The sequence below is a fragment of the Aptenodytes patagonicus genome, chromosome 1 (genome assembly GCF_965638725.1).
Source record: "Aptenodytes patagonicus chromosome 1, bAptPat1.pri.cur, whole genome shotgun sequence".
Taxonomy (NCBI): domain Eukaryota; kingdom Metazoa; phylum Chordata; class Aves; order Sphenisciformes; family Spheniscidae; genus Aptenodytes; species Aptenodytes patagonicus.
Genome location: NC_134949.1, coordinates 40,556,343 through 40,580,307, shown reverse-complemented (window position 1 = coordinate 40,580,307; position 23,965 = coordinate 40,556,343). Strand labels below are relative to the sequence as shown.

Below are 23,965 nucleotides of genomic sequence, written 5' to 3'. Positions count from 1 at the left end.
TCAACTAGCTGGAAGGCCACACCGTGACTGCTGGCGCGTGCACTCCGGGTGACAGGGTAAGGGCAAGGGCTGAAAACCTGGGCTACCGAGGTGGCAGAAACTGGTCTAAGTAACAGGGAACATGAAGTGGGATCCAGCTCCAAGGGTCTCCTGGTCAGTGCCTGAGAGGTCTGTTTTAGCACGTGGATTCATGACTAGAGGGAGAATAATGCTTTACCTCCAACTTGCATTTGTGTAACGTTTCTGTTAGTGCACGGTCACTGAAAACTTTTTGCAAGCGCTGGACCTCTGAGTTGCGCAAACGTCTGTTCTGTCCAACCTGTTACAGACATCTTTGCTTATCTGCAGTGTAGGAAGAGGGCAGGAATGTGAATTGTCCCCTTTCTCTGGAGGGGAAGTGAACTCAGGCACCAGCCTAACAAAGACCCTTTAAAAACCATATTTTAACTATTTGACTCCTGGCTGGTTGAGAAGGTGTTTTGGTTGTGGTTAGAGCTCTTTGAAGCAAAACTTTGTGGGAGTTACGATCTAAATAAATAGATGCAAATAATTATGTACCATCACCCAAACTTACACCCACAGTCCATTTCCCTGTCTCTCTAGCACCTCTTGCAAATTACTTCAGATTGGCGTGGGTAGATGGTACGTTTCCGCTCCTATTCTGCTCCACTTCCATCTCTGCTTTAAATTGTCCCACATTCCTTTTTTTCCTCTTGCAAAGAACTAAAAGCTCTTCAAAGCACGTGACATTCATTTCTGGGAGTGGATAATTCAGGCAAATTAGCCCACCCTTGTTTGGAGAAATTCTTCTGGTGCAGTTTCGTAGTCCTCTCAGATGCCGGGGAGTGCTCAGTTTAGCATGCAGCCCATGCCTACCCTTGGTTTTGCCTTTACCGTCTTGTGAGGTTTAGTCAGGAATTTTGTAATAATTTTATTGTATTCCCAGGTCTCTTATCTGGCGTTTATGCTTGTTACTCCAGTTGCTACTGGTTTTAGCTTGTACACAGGAAACCGCGGTGCCAATCAGTGTCGTTCCCAAGGTGACAGGAAACCCTGTTTGGTCGGATGTTGATTGTGCTTGTCTTTACTGCTCCACCCATCGCATTTTCTTCCTTTTTGGCTTAAGTTAAGACAAATTAATCAGTGGCCGCCATCTGGTAGACAGTTTTGGTGGTTTTGCAGTGATTCGTCCAGCTGATCTTTTGAAAAGTAACACATGGCACAAGAAACCGAGGGGAAATATCCATGTTAATATTTAAATGATTCTCAGGCCTAGGATCAGACGAGCCGTTGTTGCCCTGGGCACATGAGTAATTTGAGTTGTGTGAGTAATCCCCTTGTCTTGTCCAGCAGCGGGTTTGGGTTTTTAAGCGTCGTTTGATCAGAGGGTTAAACTCCGACGCAGCTTTCCAGTGACTGATTTCCTCAGCTCCTCTCTGCCTCATTTCTGCGGTCGACCATCCCAGGCAGGGTTTCTGTGACTGCTTCACCAGCTGTCCTAATGTGCAGGCAGAGTGGGACATCTGGGAAAGTGAGGAGATGCACATTAGCTGAACTTGAATGCTCCGAGTACCTCGGCTCAGCCCGTAGCAGGATGTGTCCATCTGTGACATTTACAACCAGATATATCGCCTTTTCACACCGGCAGGTTGGAAATGCCGTGCTAAGGGACAAAGAGAGGGAGGAGAGAACCAGTTCTCGTGGGAAATTCTCTTTAGCATTTTTATTAATACAGTACCTAAGAGCCTCGGTCACAGATCAGGATCCCTCTGTGCAAGGCTCCATATACACACAAAAATGAAATGAACCTCTATCCAAAAAACTTACCTTGTCTGATGTTTAGATTGTGGTAGATGCGTACAGACAATCAGGCAAGCCTCAGAAAATGGAGAAGCAATAGCATCATGGCAGAGATGAGGATGCCCAGAGTATGCTATGAGAATGGCTCAGCCCAAGAAATACTGCCCGGAGGCAGTAGCCGATTTCATACGACACTGACATTTCAGCCAGGTTCTTGCTAGAGCTGTTTGTCTGCTTTGAGACCATCACATCCAAGCTGATGCATCAGTTTGGTTTGACTTTGAACCTTTGCTGAGTATGGCCAACATGTTTCAGGAGCTCTTTTTATTATTTTCATAGTAAGGCAAGTGACACATTAATTGGTTAAGTGGCTGATCCAAGACGATATTGCAAATCAGTGCCCTATCTTCAAAAAATACCTGGACTCTTGAGCTCTTCGTTCAGTTCTGTAACTAGTGGAGTCTGTAAGAAGCTACGACAGTGATATTTCTTTCAGGGACAGGGACTTCCCTTATGTTCCCTATCAAAGAATATACTTGTGATGCTTAACAAACTGTGTGTATTGTTGTTATTAATTTATGGTAGCTATAATTATCCTTGTTATGTTAATCCTGTGATTTGATAACAGGAGCAAAACAGAACACAGCGACTTCAAATAACCGCTCAAATATGCGATAGGCATCAGAAGGGGAAGTACTATATATAATTCCCACACAGAAAAATGTCGTTAAGTACAATGTTTCTCTAGGGAACTCGGTCCCGATGCTTCGGGTTGACCAATAGCAGCTCCCTGGAAAGCCGTGCTGCCAGCGAGAGATGGGGCCGGTGCTGGGCAGGAGGCAGCTGAGCCTGCCCCTCCGCCAGGGCTGGCGCTTCCGCTTCCCACCGTCCCCCTGGCAGCCACATCTCCCGTCTTTGAGATGTCTCGAATCCTTCCTGAGTTGTAGCAAATTCCACCGGAGGACTGCTGCATAGTCCAGAGGCTTTCAGTTCCTTTCCCTGGATTTGACAGTGGACGTAACAGTGTACCCTTACCACAAATGAAGGAAAACAATCAGAACGGCAGGAAAGTACACAACAGCTAATAAATCCAATTTGCATGGTCTTATTTCACTTTAGTCTCTATTTAGCTTGTTTTGCCTCAGTAGATTTATAGAGGTATCTGGGAAGAGAATTTGGCCCACAGAGCACAATACTGAATAGGTTTGTGAAAGAAGAAGGCATTGTGAAAAGCAGAAAGCTGGTATTGTATTTAATCCCAAAGGTAATCCTCTGGCTACAGAGAATGCATTTGCAATTTACTGATAGGATTAGAATAAAATAAATGTTTTCTGCTTCATCACAAGGTTTTTCCCAAATGTAGATGGCCTAAATATCCCTCTAGTCCCCATGTCTAGTGTTCACTATTGCCTGGCTCCCAGCTACAGGAGCTCATTGTCCTGGGACAGAGGTCATAAGGTGGGCTAAGAAAGCTGTCTGAAGGAAAAATCACAGAAGAGAAGACACCAGATGCAAAGATGTGGAAGCAACCTTTGGTTCAGGACGTTCCTAAACTACAGATTGCCAAAAGCTGGAGGCCATACTAAAAATAAGTAACAGTGTTAATTAAGTAATCAGTAATTTCTGCTTGCTTTGTTCTTGCGTTCTTTCCCTAAACCTCCTCTTGCTGGCCATTGTTGAAAACAGGATACTGCTCAACCTTTGGCCTTATATAGTACACCAAATTTATGTTCATATTTCTACCTCACTCCCTTCAATGTATGTTAATCTAACCTGTGTTACATCATTAGCTGTATGGAGCCCTGTGTGTTGAGAGCATTTGTGCCGAGATAGATGGGGCAGAGATCAGGTTGGGAGGGAGTTTGGTTTATCTTTCAGATATGACTTCTCCTCCTTTCTCTTTATGTCATAATGCAATATGCATTTAGAGGAACACTGCTTTTATCAGAGTCCTCACATTTCCCTCCTCTATTCAAATTCGTAGAAGTGAATTTAAATCAAGTGATTTAAGTTCCTTAATGCCATGAATCCTTTGCTAATAGAGACCTATGAATTCGAAGCAATAATAATTATTTCACTCTGAAATTTCCCATCTGTACTGACTCATTGATGGGGTGTATGAGGAAGAGTAGATCCAGAAAGCCTTTGATCTGGCCCATGCATTCACCTCTGGGCACAGGTACAGATACATTTCCCTTCCCTGGAGCCCAGCCTATGCACTCCCCTATGGGAATGTCTCTGATGAAGGCAGGCAGTGGCCATGGCCGTGGCCTTCAAGGGATCTGCTGAGCTCTGTAGAAAGGAGCTCCAGGTCACTTACCTGTCTGTTCCTCATCAGCTGCTCAGCCCTAAATGGGACTGTACAGCTCGGCAATACCTCTTTTAAAGGCCTATCTAATCTCTGAAGTGCAAGATAAAGTACACCTTGGTATGCAGACATTTACAGCTGCCTTTTAAAAGCATTCAAGCGTTGGCTTCACCAAGGGCAAGTCCTGCCTGACTAACCTAGTGGCCTTCTATGATGGAGTGACATGGGACAGTGGACATGGGAAGGGCTACAGACGTCTATCTGGACCTCTGTAAGGCCTCTGACACGGTCCCCCACAACATCCTTCTCTCTAAACTGGAGAGGTATGGATTTGATGGGTGGACTGTCCGGTGGGTGAGGAATTGGTTAGATGGTCGCATGCAGAGGGTAGTGGTCAACGGCTCAATGTCCAGATGGAGATCAAAGACAAGTGGCGTCCCGCAGGGGTCCGTATTGGGACCAGTACTGTTCAATATCTTCATCAATGACATAGACAGTGGGATCAAGTTTGCAGACAACACCAAGCTGAGTGGTGCGGTCGACACGCCAGAGGGATGGGATGCCATCCAGAGGGACCTGGACAAGCTCGAGAAGTGGGCCCGTGTGAACCTCATGATGTTTAACAAGGCCAAGTGCAGGGTCCTGCACCTGGGTGGGGGCAACCCCTGGTATCAATGCAGACTCGGGGATGAAGGGATTGAGAGCAGCCCTGCCGAGAAGGACTTGGGGGTACTGGAGGATGAAAAGCTGGACATGAGCCAGCAATGTGCGCTCGCAGCCCGGAAGGCCAATTGTATCCTGGGCTGCATGAAAAGAATCATGGCCAGCAGGTCGAGGGAGGTGATTCTGCCCCTCTACTCTGCTCTGGTGAGACCCCACCTGGAGTACTGCGTCCAGCTCTGGAGTCCTCAGCAAAAGAAAGACATGGACCTGTTGGAGCAGGTCCAGAGGAGGGCCACGAAAATGATCAGGAGGCTGGAACACCTCTCCTGTGAAGAAAGGCTGAGAGAGTTGGGGTTGTTCAGCCTGGAGAAGAGAAGGCTTTGGGAAGACCTTATTGCAGCCTATCAGTCCTTCAAGGGGGCTTATAAAAAAGATGGCGGCAAACTTTTTAGCAGGGCCTGTTGCGACAGGACAAGGGGGAATGGCTTTAAACTAAAGGGGGGTAGATTTAGACTAGATATGAGGAAGAAATGTTTTACGCTGAGGGTGGTGAAACACTGGCACAGGTTGCCCAGAGAGGTGGTGGATGCCCCATGCCTGGAAACATTCCAGGTCAGGTTGGACGGGGCTCTGAGCAACCTGATCTAGTTGAAGATGTCCCTGCCTACAGCAGGGGCATTGGACTAGATGACCTTTAGAGGTTCCTTCCAGCCCAAACTATTCTATGATTCTATGATTGCTCCATTTCAATTTGCAAGCCTAAGCAGATTTTCTAAACTTCATTTTCAAAGGGAATCCAGGCATTTTGCACATTAATATACTTGTTTGAGCAAGCCTTCCCATAGAAAGCAAGGCTGGAAAGCCGGACTACTAAAGTGAATCAAGACGAAAAAGCTGGGAAGAGAGAAGGGTTTCTATACCTAGCTTAGGTGTCACCTCTGGAAACTTCAGAAGCAGCTAAATGGCAGGCCTAAGTGCACATACATGGTTCCTGTCTCTAAGAGCCTAAATCCCATCAACTTGTAGTATAACTTAAGCACATAAGTCACTCTGGAAATGGGACTGTGCCTTCCAAAGTGTATGAGCTAAAAGGATTTTTGGTCTGTACAGGCAGCCTTAGATGCTTTGTCCACTGTGTGACTGAGTGGAGCAGTTTCGCCGGCTCCCTTTAGAAATGTCCATAGATGGCGCAGCTCTGTTGGGCAATGGTGTGGGTCTGGAGGTTTTACATTCTTCAGCAACTGCTGCTGTTCGGTAATTTCTTCAAAGTGCACTAACAATTCATTTGTCTGCTTAGAAATCTTCTGTGTGACACTTGCAGTAGTTTAAAGATAATGAAGACCAAGTGAAATAAACAAGGAATGTGCTTTTTTATTATCTTAAGGTTGACAGGGTGTAGTAAACGCCTCTTTTCCCAGATGTTCCTTCCTGTCTTTCCCAAATGGCAAACTCACCAGGAAAGAACTCATTGTACTGATTAGTCTTCAAGTCACAATAAAAAATAATTTTCTCTTACTGATACTGTCTGAAGATACTGCCCATTTACATTAAGAATACTCCTACCCATGTCTTTTTCCAGGTCAGCTGGCTTTGGTTAAAGCCTCAAAAGAGTATTGAAGGACATTAATGTGTGAATAGATTATATATTTGCTTATTTGGATTTAAGGTTTGTAGGTTATATTCCTTAAATGAGCAGCAGGTGCAGGATGGAGGTAGAGTTTGTGCTTAAGAGATTAATTAGTATGGAATGCATGAAGCTAAATGGACTTATTGATAAGGCTCCTGTTCTGGAAAAAAAATAAACAAAAAACCAAAAAAACACAAACATTTATTTTTCATCTAAAAGCTGAAAAATCTAAGATCAGTCCATTATTTATTTGTTTACCACGGGGCTGACCAACTAAAAAGCAAAAAATCTCAGTCAAGCAGTCTTAAAAAAACACTTCCTAGAAGCTATTGCTGTAGTGTTGCACCTCTCCATTCTCATTTATTACATCAGTTCTCTTAGATAGGCTATGGTTCTCTGAATACTGCAGACAAGCACCCTCCGGGCATGCTGTAGTGCTCAGCAAAGAAGTGAGCCTTGCCTGTGCTGGGAAAAGTAATCAAGCTTTGCACCTGGACAAGATATCAAAATGGGAAATGATGGTGCCTGGCTACAGCTCCTCCAAGGCATCATGGAGGTACTTATGAACTGAAATCGTCGACGGGCAACTCATACAAGTATGACAAAAAATATTTTGCAAATTGATTTTTTTTTTCCTAATTTTCAAGCAAAAGATACAGTAGACAGAATATGTGGGGGTTTTTAACAGTTCTTGTTGGCTTACTTTAAATAAATGCATTATCTGAGCTCATTAAGTTGTGCATTTGTTTAATCTGTGCAGCCCTAGCAGCTAATTGTTATTCCTCTCCATTCTCTTTTCCCTTTCCCCATTCTTTTAATCCCTTTTGTTTATATCCATTGTAGCTTGGTTTAAATTAATCAGAGAGAGAACAGGTCATCCAGTATGTTTGTGCAATGAGGCCTCCAGTATGAAATAGAGCCACGCTGCAATGCAAGCAGATAATAATAGCAATAAACAAGACTGCATTCAATTAAAGCTCTACCATCTAAAGCAAATTAACCATAAATTAGTAAACACTTATTCAGCTCTTTGAAAAAACAGCCTAATGAGCACAACAAATTAGTATCTTCATGTATTTTTACTTCTGAACATTTAACTCAGTTTTCACTCATGATGAAAACACGTGTATGTGAATATGAATCAGAAATAGAGCTTTATGTTACCATTCAAATTTTATTGGAGAGAGAAGTTCGCGTGACAAAATGCAATTTGATCGTAGAAATAATCTACAGGAAAAGATGGGAGGTTGTATAAGCTTTGCATTTTTGAACAGTCAGTTCCCGTAGCCGAGCGGCATAGCCTTATCGAGGGCAGAACAGGAGTGAATTGGCAGTACATTAGAAAGCATGATTAAAAGAGGGAAAGTTGAAACTACTCTCATGTCAGCTGTTTTCCTCTACAGGATATTGAGCCATTCCTGTCCTAACCAGATACTGATTGCTTAAAACTTAGTCCAGAAGTACTTGTCAAAACCGTTTCCTCAGTTCATTTTGACATGCTGAGCTGTGAGTAGATCCTGAGAATTGTTTGCAATTTAGTGCTAGAGGTATTGGCCTGCTCTTGCTCGTGGCTGTGGGAACAAGATCAGACCCGCCGGAGAGAACATGAAGTGCCTCCACTTTCCAGAAAAACTATTTAATCTTTATAGCTGAGGCTCCTGATCAGTTTCCATGGACTCAGAGAGGGCTGGAGGATGCTGCCAGGTGCTGCCAGGAGGTTTCTTGTAGCTAGGAAGCTGCAGGGGATTGGAAGTCTTGCCTCACAGCAGCCATATATCCCTCTTCTTCTCCTTTCACTAGGCACACAGCTTGCTGTCGTCACTTCCAGACCCCTTCCTCAGAGTGAGAGACAGGAAGCATCAGTTTTTCAAGTGACAAATAAGTAGGAAAAAATAATAATGCAACACTGAAATACTATGAGGAGAGCTGTGTGATGGAGCAAACGAGCAGAAATTGCAGATGTTTTTTCCAAGAAGGTGCATAGGATCAGCATACTTCATCCTATTGCCTCCCTTATAGTCCTGAGCTTAAGTATCTTCCATCTATGGCTTTCTGGTGATAGGTATTAGGTTCAGTATTATATCCAGATTACTCCCTCTACACTGTAAATGAGGTCCTCTGGTTGGTGAGATTGGGCTGCCCACACAAATGGCTACCGGATTCGACTTGGGTGCAGATGACTGTGAGGCAGAGTAGAAACATTGTAAGTATCAGTAATATTAACAATTGAATTGCTAAGCATACTTGTGGAAACATCGGGCTAATATCTACCTCTCTGTCCTAATATCTCCTCTCTGGAGAGGAAAAATCAGAGCCAGAGGAAGGTTAATCTGTGAGAGAAATAAGGCTTTGGAAATGAGGCCAGGTGCCTATAGAAAAAGAGAGGCCCACTGTTCCTAGGCATGATAGGAGGTCAGTAGGTAACTTCTGGTGTTTTAAGTAGCGCTGGTATGTCAGGGGATAGCAGGAGAGGGGGGAAGATCAAGCTTTGACCACCTGCACACTGAAGTGCTGAAGGTGGAACTCTGGTCCTGCATTTTTTATTTTCATGCATAGTAAAGTTGCTGCAAAATGACCAAACATGAGCTGAGTGGAGTAGGTCCTTCAAGGTATCGGGCTGTATCAATTTAGACTGGCCGTAATGCATATTATCCTTTAATGCAAAGTAAATCAGTCATTTTATATTCATAGTTACAGATTTTCTATCAAAATCAGTTTGTATTCCTCTGCTGTTGTTTTTTAAGTAAATGAGTGACATACATAATACTGAATCTTGAAATCAGTTGAAGAGTTATTTCCTTTAGAGAAGAGTACCTATGACACAGGTACACAAGGGAAATGACACAGATTTAGGGAACCTTGGGTTTTAGTCCTGTTTCTAACACTAATTCTTCTTTGGCCTTGTTCTTTGGTTGATCGCAGCTTCTGATTTTTGAGTACTTCAGTTTGGGTGTGATGTAGGTCTGGTTCGTTTAAAAGTATCAATAACCCCAGGTCTGAGTGCGTTCCTAAAAGCTGCAGCACTTCTTCAGCTGAAGACCAACAGCAAACCAGAACTGTCAGCAAGCAAAGCGGAGATCATTTGGGAAACTGAGTTATCATCACGGATCTGCCAAGCATCTGTATAGCAATGCTTCATAGGGCACCTAGGAATGTAAAAATAAAAAGTACATTATATGCAACAAGTACTATGTGCAAGTATTTATTTATCAGGATGACATTCACATAGTTACATAATGATTTTTTTATTCATTATTTTCTCAGACTAACACTGATTATACTGATTGACCTTTGTTGAAAGTAGGAGTAAATAAGAGCATAATTACATTAATGGGTATTGTATATTATCAGAACTTTTGGGGTTTTCTATCAGAATATTCTCTAATATTTGCTGCAGCACAACAGAAAACTGAAACTTATGAGCTCTACATTTCCAAGAAAAGAATGTAGACCTAGGAAAAAATGAATCTTCTTTTTTCAGCTTTGAGTGGTCAATAATGGAGTTTTACCACATGCTTAGAAGACTTGTTTGAGATTGTATGCTGATGGTCAGAAAAAAAATGAGAGATTACCACACCCATTAATGTAACCATACTCTCATTCAGCTCCACTTTCCCAAGACATCCAGTAATATAAGCAGTACAAGGTGATATTCCAGGCTAGCATGTACAGCGCAAGAATCATATATAGGCATTTGTGAAAAATACATAAACCGTTCTTATGCTTGTTAGAAGCAACTATTTAACAATACTGTGAATGTTACTTTAAAATTTATCAAATTATATTTCACCTCAAATGAGAGTCATCTCTTAACCTTCTGAGGAGTGACTGTAATGGATATTATAAATCTGGATTTGTGAAGAAATGTCTCAGTCATATATTAGAAGATCTGTGTTACTGTTTGCCCAAGGCTGAAAGAAAATGGCAGTATGTTCAGTCCTTTGCGAAGATTATTTTAACCCCTCTGTTTTTCTGCTTTTCTACTTTTTCTTTTTTCAACACTGATTTTTCTTGATGAAGTCAATGGGAGTTATGCAGTATCCTATTTTCATTTATTTTATACTGAAATACAGGATTAGTAACAACAACAACATTATGTCCTTTTCTGATTTACTGTGCTTTTCACACCCCACCGCAGCTTTACGTATCACATTTGTTCATCTACATGACCATGTTTTCTCTTAGCTATTTTGCTAAAAGCAGCAGGAAAGCCAAGACCTATATTTTTTTTCCATTGTCCTTTTTTACTTTTTTTCCCCCCCCCTTTTAATTACTCTACTGAAAGATAAAACTAGATAAGCAGGTGAAGTCTGGCACCGGTAAGGTAGTAAGTGGTGGAAACCACGGGCCTAGTTGTGCTCTCCCAGTGCAATTGCAGCAGTGCGAAACCCACCTGAACTCAGTGCATTTGCTGATGAGATGGACCATCAAGGGAAGAGAATCAGGACCCATGTCTAGACCTAGTCTGTGAGCACTAGAGAAATAAAACGCGCGGGGGAATCGCGGTGTTTTTCCTGTCATCCCTGCAGTAAAACCCAGGGAGAGTAGCCCTGCGGAGCATCCCCTGGTACAAGCGGGATCCGAGGACCCAAAGCAAACTCCCTCCCCAGCAGCCGCAGCCAGCACCGCTCTTCCCGCTAATTAATGGCTTCCTTCCACCTGCACGGCTGACACAGCTCCCGCCTCGGCCGCGCAGAAGCTGGGCAGAGGGACGGAGGACCGAGGGCGCAGAAGGAAGCGCCTCCCGCGTCTGCAATGCCGGGGTCGGAGGGCAATGGCTCTTGGAGGGCAGCAGCCATCACCGCTGCTTCCAAAACCACTAGAGAGAATGAAAAGCCGAGGACCAGGAATCTGGGCGTTGCATTTTTCAGGAGTGCTGAATAAACATGGGAACGTGTATTTAAAGAAATTACCCAGCTTAAATAAACAACCGGGAAAACGTGTCGGGTAATTGGATTTTCATAATCACCAGCTATGGCTTAATTTTAGGGTCAGGGAAGACCTGGAAATGACCTTGCTAATGATTAATAGGCTTTAGTAACCTGGTGGCCCTCTGAGGTGGACAGGTGGAGCTTCCTTTTGAGAGTTTTCAAACAAACATTGCATTAATCTTTTTTTTTTTTTTTTTTTTTAATCATGGTCTGTAATAAAATCTGCTTCTATAAATGTGTTATTAAAAATACTCCAGTGGATTCTCATCAGTGGACTTGTTCCTATTACCCAACTGAAAAGAGGGCTGTGAGTGTGTAGTAAGACCCCCTCTGGGATACTAGACAATACAGAGACACAAGTGGTTTCCTGATTGCACTTATTCACGTACCCAGTGATGAGGTAGCTGTCCCAGCTGGTGGAACTTCAGAAGAGTTAGTCTTATGCTGATTTTAATGTAATGTTGTCACGACTGTTTACAATTCCTCAGATTCCTCACATGATGCTCATCCCCATCAAGACACAACCTCAAGGGGATGCTGGGGGAGGTGTATTGTAACACAGTCTCCTCTAATTTGGCCCAGGCTATTAACATGGGGAACATAAAGAATATAAAGTTATTTAGAAAGTAAAAAAGGGTTGTAAATATTCACAAATAAGGGAAAACCCATGTGTACAGCTCCTTCACTCTAATTTGAAATGGAAAGATACCAGTATGTAGTCAGGAGATATACACATATACACACACACACACACACATATACATGTCTGGAGGGATCCAAGAAAAATTAGTTGTCTGACTAGCAGTGTCACTGGTCCCACTGGTCTGATTGTGATTTCTTTATTCAAAACCTATTGGAGACAAGGGACAGTTACCAAAAATGTCAGTAGGCTTTGGATTAGGTGCTACCTCCTTGTTGCTCTGTGGCCAGCCTTGTGCAGTCCCTCCAGTAAGGTGGGAAAAGGTGGGCTCACTACCTAACCTCTTTCCACCAGTAAAAGAGAAGAGAATTCTACCTTTCTACTCTTTCCTACAGAAAGTGAAGAATTTAACTGTTGGAGGAACATAGAGAATCCAAGGAGTCCAAAGCAGGACGTGAGACTATAAGCATCTTCTATTAGGACATACAAGAGCATGGTGGGTTCAGGCCCTCCCTGATCTTTCAAGACAAGGCAAAATGTCCTGTTCTCAGCCTATTCCTCAGCATGGTCTTGAATAGAGTAAGGAAGTCTATATGATTAATGTTAATCTTGGCAATAGTTAGTATTGCTAATGTAAACATTATTAAAATCTTTTTATTAAGTGAAGCATACTTTTTCAAAATTGTTCTGTGAGATGCCTGTTTTTTATGGAAGAATTACTTTTAGAGCTATTATCTATTGTATATCCTCTTAGGGACTTTCTAAAAAGACCGCTATCCTTTAGGTAATTATTTTCTGCCCTATATTCAGTTTTTATTCACTGTGTTAAATATACAGCTAAAAACTATTTCTTCTTTCCAGAGTAAGTTATTTGATTCTCAACACCAGTATTCATCAATAAACCCCATAAATGGTAAAGGCTGTAAACTCAAAGTTATAATTAGATCAGGTATATTTTTTGTTGTTGTTAAAAAGGAAATAGCCTTTTTGCCAAGACTGTCAGTTATAACAATGTAAAAGCCAAAGAAAATATTAACATTTTCACTGTACTTTGTTACTGAACAATGCGAATACTTTTCCTCTATATTAGGAAATCTCAGTAGGCTCTCTCAGAAGTATGTCTGGGTCTAAATCACTACCCATTTCTCAACCAAAAGTAGCCTAAACAGTTTTGGAGAGGTTCATTGCACACGTCTTCTGTGGATTTCTGGATTGCTTTCAGAAGATTGGGTTTGCAATATACGCCCTCAGAGCCACCTGTTTGAGGGACTGCCTTTTTCCGCGGAACAAATTGCTAGCCGTGGTCAGATGAGGTGCTTTCGCAAGAGGGTTTTTGTGAGAAAGCGGTCTAACAGGATGTTTTCCTTGAGAAGTGGCATGGAGCTGGGGGACTGGCTTCCCCCGGCAGTCCCTGGGGAGGTGGGATGGGTACGTGAGCCACGACCCTCCCACAGGGTCTGGCAGAGAGCAGCCACCGCAGCTGGCTCGCGGCATGCCCACCTCCCAGGCTGTCATGGCTCCAGATTTGGGTATGAGCATTGGTACCGCTGCCGACTGGGGCTTCGCTACGATGCAGGGTGTGTAGCGAGCCACAGAGCACTACTGGTAGCCTATGCATATATCAGTTACTAGTCATTTCTCCTTGGGATGCTACTTCACTTTTGCCTACCTCCTAGCAAAATTAGCAGAATCATACTCCACCTACTTCCCCCTGCCAACAGAAATTGTCCCTGTATAGCCCTGGAGGCAGCCAGCTGCCTGCGGCCGCCTCGGCTCCATCTTGCCTCTCCCACCTCTGCTTCTGTCACTGACTCACTGTTACCATCTGCGGGCCTGGGCAGCAAAGCTCTTGCTGTCACCCACCCATCACCTAGGCTGAAATAGGCTTATGGACACTATGGCACAATGTGAGATTCACCGATTCCACCAGGTGGTCTTGTCTCTTGGCCATTGTTGCTTTGTGTTTTGCTAAGTGACAGGTGAGTGACTGAAGTAATTTCTATTCATGCAGACTGACGTGATAGAAATGGTTTAATTTAAAATAAAATTACTGAAGGATCTGCTGACACGTATAAGAGGAAGGGAAGTGGTTCAAAGCTGTGTCAGAACAAAAAAAAAGTGTTATGTTCATATGGTTACAAAGAAGAAAGCAATAAACCCTAAAAGTAGTTATTCTGGTGGCAGAAGGGGGTCAGAAAACAGAACAGCAACACCACCACTAAGTAAGGAGTCACAGTGCCTGAAAAGACAAGTAATTTGCTCAAATATGTGTGCATACAAATACCTATGGGCCACCCATAAATAATGAGAGGGTAGTAAAAAGCAAGTATTAACACAAGCAACTTTTGCTGCAGACTAGAGGAAAGCATTCCCCCAATATTAATAGCACCTGCCTCACAGATACTATCTGATTATGTCTGTATGATATTTATAATAATATCTGGTGTTACTGCCAAAGGGACAGTTGTACCTTAACAACATCCCAGTGTGCAGAGCGGTGTGCAGTCACACTCACCCAGTGGGATTTCTCCTGATGATGAGAAATGCACCCAACCATGCAGAGTTCTAGCAGGAAAACTGGCGTCACTGGATAGTGAATTAACCAGTAAATGGTTAATCACTGATATATGTGATTTTAAAAATGGGCAGGGTGTAGAGTTGTATTCTGATCTGGCAGGATGACTATTAGGAGAGACTTGAGACAGAGATCTTATGTTGTGGTTGTATATATCCAAGCATGGTAGAGCAACTGAGAGCTTAAAGAACTCCCCTGTAAGCATACATTAACGGAGAGACAATAACGTGCAGAGGTAGGAATGAAACTCGTGTTGTCATATCTCTATATGTGCATAGCTGCTTGGTAAATGTTAGAGACGTTTACACCGAGCTGGGCATCTGTAGTCCAGTTCAGACAGCTGAATCTTACAGTCTTATGGTACTGATTTCTGGTTAGTAAACACAAAAGCTTTGATTAATGCCTACAAATGTGTGTTTGGTCATCACAATTCACAGAACATGGATTTATTGCAATCAATATGCCTAAAGTTAAGGTTTGAGTTGACAACATTTGATCGATGGGTTGAAACTATGAAAAAAGACAGTTTTCTTAAGTGTTGTTTGGAAAAAGCGACAAAAAGGGTAGCACTCATACCAAGCATGCAGAAGTGTGCTTTATTTATATTTTCAGAGCTCAAAGGTGTTGTTCAATCCAGCTTTATTTTCCTGTAGAAATGTGAAATGTCGATTAATTTGATTGTCCTGCAAGAGATGTTTGGCATTTCTGAATAACCCCTCAATCTGTGACCATCCCTCCTCCCAGGATGCAGCTCATTCATTGTGGTTTATTGCCTCTCCCTTCTCTCTTACCTAACACGAGACATTGTCCACTGTCTTGGTAGTCACAATGTTTGCACTGCCTTTCCACTTATTTCTGCTGATTTTATCACTTTTTCCCCTCCATGCTGTATATTTAATTTTAGTAGGTTCTTAAACGTATAGCTGACATACGGTGTATTTCTTTCCAGGTTGTTATATGTGTAAGTTAGAAATATATCCCCTTTTTTTTCTGTGAAACATTTCTTCCTTACTAAGATACCACTTTCACATTTAACATCCATAAAGATTAAGTAGCGTATAGGGAGCAGTTTCTACTTTTAAGAATAATCCAAATAGCTGCTCCCTAGCACGCTGTTCTTGCAGCATCAGTAGTTAGATTCGAGAGATAGGATGATATGTAAAATCTTGGTTTTCTGGCCACCCAGTGCTTCCAATGAAACCAGTCTTGCAGTCTTTGCACACCCAAATCTCCCAGAGACTACAGAGAAAGTCAGGGTGCATAAATAACTCAGGATCAGCTGCATGAGTATGGGACTTACAGTAACACAGGTCTGATATAGCTGTTTTAATTATTTTCTAACAACACAGACGAGGCTCCAATGTCTCACTGACTTTGGATATGAGCAGTTTGGGAAGCGTTGAACCTTTCGTCACTGTGCCGACCCCACGAGAAAAAGTAGCGATGGAATACCTACAGTCAGCCGGCCGCGTCCTGACACGGCAGCAACTTCGAGACGCAGTTGCATGTTCTCATTTACTTCAAACGGAATTCATGGTGAGTTTAACAACAAGCTTTAAATGAGGATTTTTGACATAATTGGCACAACAGAAACTGTGGGGAAAAAATAATTGGGCAACACTTTAATGTCAAGGTACAAATCATTTCCGAAGGGCAGATTAGATAGTTTCAAGATGGTGTTGTATGTTTATACAGTAAAGACAGATAAGTCAGTCAGTTATATCCATCGACAATACAGATTCCTCTCAGTTTGAAGTCCCATTCATAGATGGGATAAATGTCGTATTAGAGCTACAGTACAAAGAGGCAGGACTGTAACACTGACAGTTTCAAAGAAATCATAAAGGCTGTGATGACAGAAAAAACAGTAATAATTGGAGATTTTGTTTATTCCCATGTAAACATCACGTATGTTTGTAATTTGAAGGCTAAATTTTTAGTCACTGTAAATTACTTTTTTGGAGCAGACAGGGACACCCACAGTCAGTCAGTCCAAAATATCTCTAACAAGCACTCCATACAGCAAGCCTAATATACTCAAGACCAAAAAAACTGAAGTCTCCTACAAGTTTATTTAATATTAAAAAGGGTAAGAATCTAAAATGAAGACAGTGGCCAGGTAGAAACAAGTCAGAGCAGAAAAATTCAGTCAGGGAAAACACGTTATTAAATATTACTTTAAGAAGACCTGAAAAGGACTGGTGTTGCAAAACAGCCAGATGAAAGAGGTTATCAGAAATAAGGAGACACTCTTTACAAGGGAAATAGAACAGAGCATAAACTGAAGCCAGTTGAATGTGAAACCTGAATAAGGCAGGCCAAAAAAGGTTTTGAATTAAAAAAAAATCATAACTTCATTTTTAAATAGATCAAAAGCACAAAGCTTACCAAAGAGTACAAGGATCAATAGAGGACCAAAAGGGTAGAAAAGGGATTTGGAGAAGGTGAAGCAATGGGAGAGAAGTGACTGCACGATTTGCATCTGCGTTGACCACAGAAGAATGTAGGGAATCTCCTACCTCTGGGGCAGGAGTAGATTCAAAGAGGACACTGGAAGATCTGTCTGATACTGAAACATTACTGGAATAGATTCTAGAACAAATCAATAAAATGAATAAAAGCTACTCACTGGAATAAGCTGGTATTCACCCAGGAATCCTAAAGGAGTTCATATATGCAATTACTGATATATTAACTAGGCAGGTGTAACCTAGGACTTGGGCCCCAGCAGCTGAGGAATCGGAGGGCCAGAGGTAACAGGAGTTTTTCAGAAGGGCTCCAGAAGAGATCCAGAGAACTGCAGGCCTATAAATCTGATGTCTAAATCAGAGCAATTGGAAGGAATTATAATAAAGAAAGAAGCCAATAGATATACAAACAAATGCAATACAGTAGGGAATAATCAACACAGTGTAGCATTGGAAGGATTGGTTGCTTCTCAGAGTAAAAGGAGGTCACCAGGGGAGTCCCAGAGGCATCTATTCTGGAGCTGATACTGACCAAAATGCTCTTAAGTCATCTGGAAAAGGGAATAAATAGTAAGGTGGCGAAGTTTGATGATGACGCTGAATTACCGAGGGTAGTAAAATTAAAAATGGACTTCAAAGAAATTACAGAAGGATTTTACGATGGTGATGAGGCAGAGGAAATTCAGGGTTGATAAATAGAATGTTATGCATTTAGGAGAAAATAGTTTTGTATACTCTGATGGGTTCTGAAATACAAAGCTAAGAATCTTGCGAAAAGAACTAGAGAATATAGAACACTTCTTTATGACATTGCAAAAATCTATATTGCATTCACAACTGCATGCTGCTCTGACCTCTCCATCCTGAAGCCCATACAGAAGTATGGTGAACACAATCACAGGCTAGAGCAGCTTCTGTATCAGGAGATACTAAATAGACAAGGACTCTTCTGCCTAGAAAAAAGACTGTGAGAGGCTGTAACAGAAGCCTATAAAATCATGATAGCAAGGAGAAGGTGAATATGGAGTGATTATTCGTGGTTTTTCATGCTAAAAGAACAGTATCAGGTGGCCAATGCAAAACAAAGAAAAGCTCATCCTGTTCTTACAGTTCCCTCAGATGCCTGGCTACCAACTGCTATCAGAGGGTACCGGAGTGGACGAACCTAACATAAACAACTACCCAACCCAACTTTAGTCTAACTTTTTTAGCTTTTACAGCTCATTAGCAAACTAAACTAAACAAGCAAAGCTTTTTAAGACTGGTTTAATAGCTCAAATTTAATAAATAGAGCCACACAGAAATGTGTATCCTAACAAGGCATGTAAGAGCAGGAAGACCTATACAACCCCTTGAGCATACTACAGGTCTAACAAAGACATACAAACAATTCAGTTCTTATTAAACATGCCAGAGCATGTGATCCCTTGGGGTTTTATTTTGTTTTCAATTTGTGCATGTAAGTCAATAAAATAGATGATGAGTGCCATCTTACTCTAACAATAGTTTTTCATTATAAATAATTGCATCCGTATGAAACAGTTCTTTTAGTCACCTTCAAAAAAACAGGGTTTATCGTAAAAGTCATTTGCTTAAGAAAAATAAATCCCTTGGTTGTTTTACTAACAATTGGTCAGACAGTGTACATGGAAAAAATTTTAAGCATCCAACATACTTTTATCACCAGTTATGCCATCAGTTCTCTGCCATTCCACTGCTTAGGCAAGAAAGCTAGAAGAAATAACTTCATCGTGTTTAAAACCCCCATGTTAGGTGGCAGTTTGTACAGACAACTTGGCAGCTCTGTAGAATCCCATTTACCCAAATCCTGTCACACAGCATCCATGCACGGCTTTGGGGCAATAGAGGCTCACATTTTATTCGTCCCTCAGGCAGCACAACATGACTTTGGCCATTCAGTGTTTGCACAGAATTTTATTGAAAAGATCATGACTTGTCTATTCCATTTTTAAACCATTTTTTAAAATGTGTTTTAGGATGAAGCTGTTGAACAGTATCTGTTTAATATCTTCCTTGCTACAGATAATAGCTTTAGCAGGAACTTGAGGCATGCAAAGAACGCAATATATAACCCTCACTCGTTCTGCTCACTCAGCTTGTTTTAACTAGCTAAAGAAATACAGTAAGACAGTCTTCTTGAGTCTAAAATTATTCGTTCCCATGTAAACCTTCCAAGTGTGCAAAAAGTGGAGAAATGTTTAAAGTTTTCAATGTAAAACTGAAACATGAGCAGTTTCTGGTTATTTTTAGTTCTTTAATTAAAATTTAATTTTTTGATTAACAATTTAGGGGCGTTAACTTTATTTTTTAATTGTAAAAACTGCTAAGTTACTATCAAAATATTTTTCCTTAATACTTATTAAGAAAAAAGAGCTATTTTCCTTCTTTTTATTTTAATGCTAACAAAAAGTATGGCTACTTTTACTTGGGAGAATATACCTTATTTGCAAGGAGGAAGAAACATAAATTGTCCAGCATACACTTCTTTAGTAGCCTGAGCTGCTACTATTCAAAAGACAGAATGTCTGAAGTTGGTGACAGAACTGAAAAAAATCATATTCCTGAAATACTAGAATGTCAGAAGATACAGTCCTGCATGGGAAAGTGCCAGGTTGTTAAATCTATAAAATTTGGTTCTCATAAAAATGGAGGGATGGGTGCAATGAACATTTGCCTGAATTTGTAAATTTTGCCACGTTTTCTTGAATGCTTTCAGAGACTCAAACCATATCTCTTCGAGTGTATGAACAGTTGTAGCATTTAGAGGCTAATGTGAGCCAGAATAGCTGTTATTAGAAGAGTATTGCCCAGAGAGGTGAAGTAGCCCGTGAACAAAGGCACATATGCATATGCATGTATGCAACTGAGCACATGAATGTGTGCAGCTTATATGTTACTTCTAATTATTTATATACAATATGTATATATGTTTAGTAAAACAAATTTATCTATATTGTCTATATAGCTACAGACTTTGTATGCTAATTTGCACACGTTCATGCCATATGCAATCTGCTAGGCTTATTTTCCCCCACGTTAGCAGGAACGTTATCCCCATAATATCCTGAATTTTTTTCTGGAATCATCTCTTGCGTTTCACAGCCAGCTTCAGAATAAGTGACTTGTCCGTGGCTATGATCCACTGTGTATTGTCAGATTTCTGTCTGTGCCCTTGGCCCCACAAGTACTTACTACTGGGAGGAGCCCACTGACTAGAAAGTGTTTACAGGATGTACGTGATTAATTGACCTTGCTGGCCCAGAGAAATGCATTTCTGTTTTCAACTCGGTGGCATTTCTCCATCTGTCAGTAACTCGCCAGCTGATGAACTATTTTAAAATTTCAGCAGGCACCAAGAGGGAGACAGGCAGGTGGCTGGAAGAACCCCACTGGCCACCGTCTCTTCTTTTGCATGCAGAGGACTCTTCCTCACACATCTTTTTCCAGTCTCTGTAGATGACAGACGTAGATCACATTAAACAAAGGCTTAATGTATTTCTCGCTCTCAGATGGTATATAGCTGAGCAGGGAAACCTTTCAGAAGCCATGCACTGGTGGTATTTATACTAAGCCAGAACTGAACCAGGGAAGCTCTACGTCGACCACTAGCCCAGTGTAAGGTGCTATATATAAGGTGCTGCCCATATCAGAGTTAGGACAATTCAGAGCCCAAGGGCCGAGGGGAAGAGCCTCACAGAGGTCACCACTGGGAAGGGGTGAAAGTCAGAGGTGGGTATGAGAGAGGTGTGGGAGCTCATTTTGTAGTTCCAGGGAGGTGGAAGGGGCATCAGAAGCAGGACAGAGGTAAGATGCTTTGACCTGAAGGAATGGGATAAGGTTTATGCAGGAGTGGAGCCTTACAAGTGAGAACATCCTGCCCTTAGCGCAGGCATGGATGACAGTACAGGGAGATGAAAAAGAATCGGGTGACGCACCTGCAAGGAAGGTGTATCTTAGCAGATACAACACTTTGGCTAGCCTGAAATGAGAGGCAGCAAGTCATTCTCTTGAGGAGTCAGCTGAAAAGCAAGGAAGAGACCAAGGAAGGAACTGAGTGAGGGAGAGAGGAAGAATAAATGCGGCCCACTAAACACATGAGCACCAGGCAGAGAAGGTAGAGACATAAAAACCAACACAGAAGTTGCAGCCTCATGTAGTAAGATGTTCAGAAGCCAAACTGGGAAGCAGAAAAGAATCAAAGCAATTCATATTGAGCCATCTAAATTTTACTTAACTTTGCCGTGTCTTCAACCAGAAAAGTAAGAGGATAGCTTCCCCTGCTTGGTGAATCCATGTAAAGAACTGCTGTTGGACGCATCCTTGGCAAGCTGTTAAGGGTCTCGTCCCTCTTCCTCTCACAAAAGCCCGCAGCAGCCAGTCATGCTGAGCAGGACCAGAGCTTGAGTCCGACGGGCAGTGGCCATGCGTCTCATCCATGCCGAAGCCCTGGGCAGGCCTGCGCCTGTGGAGTTAGAAACTGGTTGATTTTGGAGGAAAATCCTTAAGTAAATTTTCCAGTGGTGCAAGTCAAAGGAGGTTTGCACTGAATAGGGCAGGAACATACCTCTTCTGCCTCCTCATGTTCCTATGTGTCTGTAAGAGGCAATTATTTAATATGCTGCTGTCTCTTTGGATAAATGTCCCAGGCTAGCAATGAAGTTTTCAAGTCTCTAGTAATGAGTGTGCTTTTAAGTAGAAGTATTAATTTACTGAAGATCAAATTCCAGCTTACCCTAAGATAATTTAAATAGTTGTGGCCAAAAAAATTCAGTGAAAAATGAAGAACTGAGTCAACTGAAGCATTTTTTAAATGTGATTTTGCCAGATTATTTTGGTTGGTAAAACATCCCCCACGGTCAGGAAAAAAAAAAAAACTTAGATGTTTCAAATGGTTGTTTTTATTCAGTCGTAAGAACACTAACAATGTCTCAGGACCTCAAAATTAAAATTATTCTTCTTCCCCCTTAGACCAAGTGAAACATTTTGTTCAATGAAAAATGGGAAGATTTTTACTTTTCATGCTGACAAACAATTTGAAAAACAGTAATTTTCAGTTGATCAGGAGTTTATCATTTGTATATTTTTGGAACTTCAAGCAAACTGTCACATTAGTTACTTGCACATCTGCATATTTAAAGAAGACAGCACAGGTCAGTCACTAAAAGATCAAAACAAGAATCAAGAGAAATAGCTTCAGATTTTTATTACACTTTTGAGTCCCTGAATGCAAAAGACTAAGGCACTTCATTCTAGTAGTTTCTATAAAAAGCAAGTAAAGCCTTTGACTGACATTGTTTTAAGGGCTTTGCACAAAATTAAAAAAAAATGTTTGCCGTATATTAATATTTAATTATTTTGAAAGTTCCTCCCCCAATTATGTAAAATGTTGCACTTTTCTGCTACTGTACTGCACTTTTCAACTCCACTTTTCTAGAACTATTGTGTATTTTAACCTCTCTCCTAATCCTGTCAAGACTTTGCTTTTAATAATTCATCAGAAGTGTTCTTTGGAAGTCACCCTTTCGATATGCAACTCCTTGTGTTTATTAAAGGAAGGGTGTTGACAGACTTGAGGTGGGAACCAGTTTTTTTCTTAATAACTTTGATGTCAAAAGACAGTTGTGTAACAGCAGATGGCCTTCTGGCGATAATTTCCTGCATGGCTCCTTTGGAAACACCAATCTGATTTAATTTATTTTTTATAGGAAATACCAATGAATTTTGTGGATCCCAAAGAAATTGACATCCCGAGTCATGGAACTAAAAACCGCTATAAAACAATTTTGCCAAGTAAGTGAGTTAGCCCATGGTTTCCTACTATGACATTTAGTTCTGCTTTGAGAACATATTGTTGTGAAAATCTAGCTGTCTTTATCTTTGATAGCTGTGTACCTATTCATAAACATATTTATAGTCTATGTAGAAATACAACAAAAGAAGCCCAGTGCCGTAGGACTGGCAAATGCAGAACTCTCACTGGATGCCTTAGTAGGTACACACTTCGGTGGCATCCCAACCACACACTGAAATGCAGCCTGGGTGCATGCTGGTTTTCTCCGGAGGACAGGTCAGGCAGATGGCTAGAGAGAGGTCTGCTGTGCCTCGCAGTAGCTCCCCTGATCTGGAGGGTGAGAGGACCAAGACTGTTGCCTCCATCACAGCCCACACTGCCTTGCAGTTACTGAATTCCCTCTGGTTGGGTCAAGCTACTTGGCATCCTGTCCAACGTTAAGTGGCCCAGACTAAAAGAAGCAAGTGCATCCTATCCTTTCTTGTAGTGGACTTCCATCTTTGTAAGTCCTCTGGTGTGGTTTTTCTTCTCCATGCGCCCCATGGCTTTATGGAAATCTGTTTACATTGGTAAGAAGACCACTCTCACACAGTGCTGCCTCATTGTTGCTGTAAATTTGTTACCGCTTTGCTATAATGCTTCTCTATTTTCATTGGCCCAAATTATTTCTGATGAAGTAACAATTGCTTTGTTATAACTGGAGGTGATTGAAAACTTTTCAGTGGAATAGTTTTCCTTCAAAATACACGTTTCTCTGATATGCAACTATTTTCATAACATTTGTTGAGGGATAATGAGATATTCCATTTCTCCTTTATTAATCATTTTGGTTTGTGATCAGTTTCAAAATAGGTTGCTGAAGTTTTAACATCGCACTAAATATAGACATGAATAGTTGTGTTTTTATAATATTTTGACATCACCAAAGTGAAAAAGTTCAGTGATTCAAAATGTTGGGGGACACTCCCACAGAAAAATGTAAACACATCCCTTTGCTTAGGTTTGGAATGAAGAATACTTTTAAAATGACAGCATATGCTATCAACTAGAAATTTGTTTTCTAATCATCTCTATAATGTCCTTGTAGGCCTATGTTATATACTAGTCATGCAAATTTACACACTTTAAATGGCAAGATTTC

At 41.5% G+C, this 23,965-nt stretch overlaps 1 protein-coding gene across 2 annotated transcripts in view; it reads left to right on the top strand.

Annotated features, from left to right (window-relative positions):
* PTPRR (protein tyrosine phosphatase receptor type R) overlaps positions 1–23,965 on the top strand; it is a 154,827-nt gene that overhangs the window by 101,545 nt on the left and 29,317 nt on the right. For both annotated transcript variants that reach the window (XM_076332911.1, XM_076332902.1), the window contains 2 exons: positions 15,894–16,080; positions 22,739–22,823. In XM_076332911.1, the coding sequence (XP_076189026.1) occupies positions 15,894–16,080; positions 22,739–22,823 (272 nt within the window). The remainder of the gene's footprint in view (positions 1–15,893; positions 16,081–22,738; positions 22,824–23,965) is intronic.